Raw genomic sequence first — 6,645 nt, 5'->3', positions numbered from 1 at the left:
CATGAACCTATTGTTAATCAACACTATTTGACGATATATGGTGTCTTTGAAATAAATAAATAAACAAAAAAAGCCCTCCATATTTGAAACCAAATCCAAGTAAAACGTTCAATGGTGTACTATTATGGTAAGCAATGCTACAAAATTTTGATACATCATTCAATTGAATGAAAAAAATATAAAAGGGGGAAAAAAAATGAGCAATCAAAGTCTAGAAACAAAATCAATAAATATATCAAATAAAAAAAAAATCCAAAATGGATTATTAAACGTTTTGAGGTATGGGTTATTGGGGTTAGAACTTAGAAGCTAAAAGACCTTGTGTATGTGCTTTATGTTGCTTCCCATTAATAGTTTTCTAATCTTATGTTGAACGGAAGCATGAGTTTCATATATAATATAAAGTTAATTCAGAGTTGTGATTGTAGCTGTAGTCAATAAAACCATGTATATATATTCATACAATTAATTGCATGAAAATAAATTCTTGATTACTAAATCATAAATCATTTACAGAATCAAAAGAACCCATTATCATACCTTTTGCAATATTCTGCTAACGTGCTCGCCTCTTCCGCAACTCGATACCTAGACAAAATAAAGGAACCAAAATCAATAATTATGAAAAAGCTTTAAAGTATAGTTTAACATGGAAAAAATAGATCTTTGATTAGTATATTCTCACTAAAACCATGTTTGATAGAGATATTTGTATTTGCAGTATGGAGCTAAAATGTTTCACTACATGTTTCTAGGGTAAAAATCTAAAAGAGTAATGCAAGTCCCGATGTATGTTTTTAAGTTGTGGTTGAAGTAAACTCAATCTATTTATCAAATAACACAGTAATCAGGTGAGTACTTGTTATGATCATTGCCATGTTTTAATCTCAATGAGCATGTAAAGTTTACCAAGAAGTTCTATAACAATCAAACATGAAAATCTTAATATAAACTAATTACGTAATACTAAATTCTATATGAAATTTAAAAAGAAAAGTCATGTCATACAAACTTCAGTTGAAGTGTGCGGGAACAATAGGATCCGTTTGGCCAGTACGTGCATAAATATAAAATGTCTTTGTGACATCCTATGATACATATACTTTTGGGGCAAAATAGAATATCCTTTCTTTTCTAATCACCCCCAGAGATACAGATAACTACTCCAATGAAGCTTAGTTTTGTGATGCCAAATTGATTAACCTACAAAAATTAGTAGAAGCAGCATGCAAAGCTTTCACTTTGCATTTTCACTGGTATCGATCCACCATCATCCACTTTTACTGATTCTAGAATGTAACTAATTGCTTAGACAATCAAATTTTGGAAAAATATACACAATCATTATAAGATATACGAACTTAGTGTTGGTAAATAAACTTGTAAGTAGTGGTACTATTTGAAATTCAAGCATTCAATCGAGTAGGATTTGCATCAAATAGGACTGATAAGACGCAAGAATAATTGGGGTCATGGCAAACACAAAAAAGCCAAAACAATATTGCAAAAAAAAAACTACGTATAGTAGATTAGTTGAGAATTTACCTTTGAATTTGTAGGGTAGGCTCCTTTATTTTTTATTTTTTATTTTTATTTTTTGTGTGTTTTATGTTATATAATCGTGATGTATTTATATAGGTTTAGTATTGAGTTGATTTAGAAGTTTTCTTGTTATCGAAATCTTATGTTAAAGTAATTGTATGTTTAATAAAAGACTTCATTATGGATTAGATTAGTCTTTCTAGTATGTATCCTTAATTCTCTCATATATTTAACCGATTGAGCAGAAAAACAGATAAACATTAATAGTAATAGAGTCCTACTAAAAAACAACATTAACAGTAATAGAGTCCTATTAAAATTGTAAAATTTAGTTAGAGATTCTGTTGGTCTATAATAATTTTGTGCCCGATTGTATCTTAAAACAGATAAACATTAATAGTAATAGAGTCCTAAAAAATAACATTAACAATAATAGAGTCTTACTGTAAGATTTAGTTAGAGATTTTGTTGGTTTTAATTTTGTGTCCGAGTCTGATAAAGTTGGACATTCAATTGTGATTTGTGTCGTATTCATACTTGCTGCCAGTTGTAAGCTTTAAGCCAATAGCATAACAACCTCTCTTGCTTCCTCTCAGTCTCTAGCTTTTTCTTCCTAAAGGCTGCTGCTCCATGTACTAATTAAACCCTGTTGGTCCAGCAAAGCAGCTCTTTTGCTTGGGACTGTCATAAATATGGCCGTGGTGCTATCATGCTATGTGATGTCATTTAAACGAAGTTTCTTCCTTTTGCTCTGTTGGTAAATTACATTTTCTACTCTTGGATGAATCACATGTCGTCAATAGTTTGATACTTAACTTTTCAACAGTAGAAAATTCGGATGTCAAGTCCTAAAATGTTGGCATCTCTTTCTATTTTCAGTTGTCTTGTTTCTACAGGTTAGCAATCAACCAAGCTTCCAAATCCTGATTTTTTCCTCCACCTCCAAGCTTTCCAACTGCAATATCTAATGTGGAATCACCTAAGACCTGGTCATTAAGCAACTAAGACATTCCTTTTGTGTTTATTGTTTAGGTTAAGAAACATTGATAATTAAATATATCATCGTCTCCAACAGACCAAAAAAACCACTGGGGAAACAAAAAATGGAAATACAAAGAATATAAACACCAAAATCGTTAACTTCATAATAATGGTAGATTCAAAATTCATATAGAAAACCAAGTAAAAAGGCTACACCACTTAAAGCAACATAGAAGTTGTAGTGAACTTTCTTGGAGTAAATCAACTACCTAATATCCCCTATAAGGTTCTCTTGCATTAAAGAAGACCAAAAGCATAGTAAGGATAAATTATTAAAAAGTTAAAAAACACCATAAAGTATTTTTTGTTTGAAATACAGTACCTTCCTCAGATTGCTTGAAAAACTTCTTTATACACAATGTTTTGTGTATATCCTTTTGGCTTATCATCTTCCCTTTTGATTAGAAATTTTAGCCCCTGTCTAGATGTCGTTCTCAAAACAGCAACATATAACTGCCCATGTGTAAAAATTGGACGTGGTAAATAAACACCAACATGGTTGAAAGTTTGTCCCTGACTCTTGTTTACTGTCATTGCGTAACACACTTTGATGGGGAATTGTTTCCTCTTGAAGACAAACGGCCACTTTGTGTCAGTTGGAGATAGGACAATTCTTGGAATATAGACAGGTTCACCTATGTTTGTACCTGTATTTATGAATTTGCTTATATGATTGTAAAGTTTCAAATATAATTGAATAAAAGAATTTTTACTGGATCATGTATTTTCGTACCCGTTATAATTTTTGCTTCAATAACTTTGGATCCCATCCTTGTCACAATCAACCTAGTTCCATTGCAAAGCCCCGCACTCTGATTCAAATTCCGCATTAACATTATAGGAACACCAACTTTCAGCTCAATGTTATGGTTTGGTAATCCAGAAAACTGAAGAGTATTCAAAAATTCTGTAGGAAAGAGAACGTCCTGTTCAGCAGACTTTCTTGTAAAACAACGAAGTAATAAGATAATAAAAGTTAAATTTTGTAAAAGAAAAACAGTTATTTATATAACTACTTTTTTTAACGTGCTAACCTTCTATAGGACAAAGTGTGTCTGCACTCAAGTAACTCTGTAAATCTCCTGGAAGTGATGAAATAATGTATGAGTTGATTTCATCAACTGTTTCATTCTTGGGGGCCAAGATGCTTCTTTCCTTGATGTACTTTACAGAACCGTGATTGTTTGCAAAATCTGGATAAATATTTGAAACAATATCTTTAATTGAGTCTTCTAATTCAGGAATAAGAAGATCATCTGGAATTTGTATCCATGTTGGCTCGATATCGTTCTCCATAGAAATTGCTCGCAACTTTCCGTCTCCTAGATCTAGAACCCATTTGCTGAAATCTTCTATAGAGCTAGTTGTTTTTGGATCAACATTGTCACTTTTTAATCTCATGTTTTGAGTCAGATGAAAAACTTTACATTCTCCCCAGATTTTAGACCTATCAAATAGAATTAAAGATGGCAAAATTAAAAATTGCTCAAGGTTACTAAATGAATTATTTGATAAAATTAAGATTGTTTGATATATTCAAAATGGTACCTGTTTATTGAAGCGTCAACAATGTCACCTCTTTTACCCCTTGGAATAACTCGCAAAATCTGTCTGAAGTCTCCACCCATTAAAAATGTTTTGGCGCCAAAATATTTGTTATTTTCATCCATTATGTCTTTTAAAGTTCTGTCGACAGCTTCGAATCCATGCATATGAGTCATTGGAGCTTCATTCCATAAAATAAGATCTGCTTTTTGTATTAGCTTCGCCAGTTCTTCATGTTTTGAGATTTTGCATGTCGACTCTTCACTGGTAGGAATTTCAATATTGAACCTAGAATGTGTTGTTCGCCCACCTAGTAGGAGTAGTGATGCTATTCCAGAAGAGGGAACTGCAAGAACAATTTTACCTTCAGATCTTATCTTTGAGATGATAGTTTTGTACAGATACATCTTTCCGGTTCCTCCACTGCCGTAAACAAAAAATACACCTCCATTCTGTGAATATATCGCTTGGGTGACTGACATGGAATACTTCACGCTGCTCAGTATTAAGGACTTCATACATTCTAACGTATTCATCACGTAGTGAACGACAATCATAGTCAAGTTCTCCTGCGATCAGTCTATTACCAGTTGGCATCTGGTCTTTCATATTTGTAAATGGGAAGTCATTGACCTTTGCCAAAGTTTTACCTCTTCTGAGCATGATTTTTTCAATCTCGCATAGAGTGTAGTTCTTTATTTTCTCCTCTGATAAAATCAATGCCTGATTTCCATTGATTCTTCTATACTGAAATAACATGTCATCTCCTAGTGCCTGGTGATGTTTTTCCCATAGTTTTTTAGGAAATGATATCTCGCATATCAACATTAGTGTCACAAACAGCTCACGCAATGCTTTAGGACATAACCATCCACTAGCTTCTTTTAGTGCATCATCCCACTCTTTGTCATCATCGAGCAAACTGATAAGAGCCCAAAACTGTAGTTTTAACCCTGTAACAGTCATACTATTAGACCAATTATGTGAGTAATAATTAAGAGTTAACACTGATTACGTGTTTTTATGCATTTCAGGCTTCAAAGTCCATTATGTGTAGAAATGTGCCACTTTAGTGAGATAAAGGAGCAAAGGTCGGTTACTAAGGAGTTCCGTGATTAAAGGCCAAGATTCAAGAAGATAAAGCCTTTCTAAAGCCCGGTCAAAAGGTGAAAAGTCGACGCGGGCAAAAACAATACACAAGTCGTCGTGAAACTTCCGAAGGCCAGTATCTTTGGACTCGGACCTCGAATGGGGCCTATCTTATGTCAAAACGACCGGCTCGGAAAGAGCTTTCCAATGGTCCAATCCTTGACCCAATCAGAGGAGCAGAAGTGGACGAAAAGTCTATTGAAGCCAACTATAGCTGAAGAGGCCTTTTTGGACTGAAAGAATTGGGTTTTGGGCTCGATTCTCCGCCCCAAAACATGGCTCCAAGCCCATGCACGATTTTGGATCTGAAAGTATAAAACAAAAGCTTAGCTCTTTGTTAATGGTAGATAGTTAGACCTAGATTAAAGATTAGATTAGTAGCCTCCATTAATTAATTCTAGATCTTTTTTTTTTTAGTTTAATTTAATTAGTTTCATATCTTGTTTTTATTTAATTCCTTGAATGATTGTTCGTCATTTAATTAGATAAATAAAATAGTTATTATTATTCAATTTCAATTTTTGTCATTTACAATTTATTAGATCTAATTTCAATTCTTGTTATCATTCAATTCTTAGTTATTAATTAGATTTCGATTATTATTTAGTTAAATTTCATAAAGTTAGAATCTTTGTAATATGTTGTATTCAATTAATCAGTCTATAAATGATGGGTTGATGAATCAAGGCTAAAACCTCCATTAGAGGGGTTGATGAAAACTTAGTTGTATAGTGTAGAAGCGTTGTAGAGTCTATTCCATTCTAGAAGGTCGTGTTTCGCCATAAGAATGGGTGGACGACCTCACATGCTAGTTATAATTGGTAGAAATGTCATGTTAATTAGGGATTAGAACGAGCAATTCTTACCGTAAGAACGTAAGAATTGGATTACAACAATCTATTCTAGGTGATTAAGTTGGATTCGAGGTGGATTCAATTCCCCTCTAATTCTTTATCTAGATTCAAGAACATTAGTATTTCCATATATTTCGTAGTGACATTCAACATATTGCTTTTCATATTGCATCGTAATATAATTCCCCCTCGTAAAACTCTCATTAGACTTAATACCGACTAATTAGATTAGAAAACATTCCATGCTAGAGAACTAGGAGTGGAACGAATTTGTTACTCCACTCTATTTCGATAGAATTGAGAGTAGAAACTTTGATAAATATAGGTTCACAAGAAAGTTTTAGTTTACTTGTGTTTTGAGTTCATCGTTCATTTCGTAGGTAAATTATTCAATTTACCTTTTATCAAATGGCGCCGCTGCCATCTTAGTTGCACTTTAGCATTGTTTTCATAGTAGAATTAGTCATTTTTAAGTCCCATTAAACCCACCCACCCTTGTTTGATTCATACTATG

At 33.0% G+C, this 6,645-nt stretch overlaps 1 protein-coding gene across 1 annotated transcript; it reads right to left on the bottom strand.

Annotated features, from left to right (window-relative positions):
• Nucleotides 1-2,910: 2,910 nt before the first annotated feature.
• LOC147481057 (uncharacterized) lies at nucleotides 2,911-4,737 on the bottom strand. The gene is made up of 5 exons (XM_086578821.1): nucleotides 4,649-4,737; nucleotides 4,132-4,551; nucleotides 3,618-4,030; nucleotides 3,317-3,490; nucleotides 2,911-3,230 (listed from the first exon to the last, which is right to left on the bottom strand). Exons 1-5 carry the CDS (start codon nucleotides 4,735-4,737, stop codon nucleotides 2,911-2,913), a joined length of 1,416 nt encoding a protein of 471 aa, XP_086434947.1.
• Between the last annotated feature and the right edge of the window lie 1,908 nt (nucleotides 4,738-6,645).

This window comes from Coptis chinensis, chromosome 8, assembly GCF_015680905.1.
Source record: "Coptis chinensis isolate HL-2020 chromosome 8, ASM1568090v1, whole genome shotgun sequence".
Taxonomy (NCBI): domain Eukaryota; kingdom Viridiplantae; phylum Streptophyta; class Magnoliopsida; order Ranunculales; family Ranunculaceae; genus Coptis; species Coptis chinensis.
This window is presented reverse-complemented; position numbering and strand designations above follow the sequence as displayed.

Excerpts from the sequence above, each read along its gene's own strand:
- LOC147481057 (XM_086578821.1), bottom strand. The coding sequence starts at position 4,737 with ATGAAAGACCAGATGCCAACTGGTAATAGACTGATCGCAGGAGAACTT. Across the intron at positions 3,491-3,617 it reads CACACTTTGTCCTATAGAAG|AATTTTTGAATACTCTTCAG; the intron begins GTTAGCACGTTA and ends TCTTTCCTACAG. Across the intron at positions 3,231-3,316 it reads TGAAGCAAAAATTATAACGG|GTACAAACATAGGTGAACCT; the intron begins GTACGAAAATAC and ends TCATAAATACAG.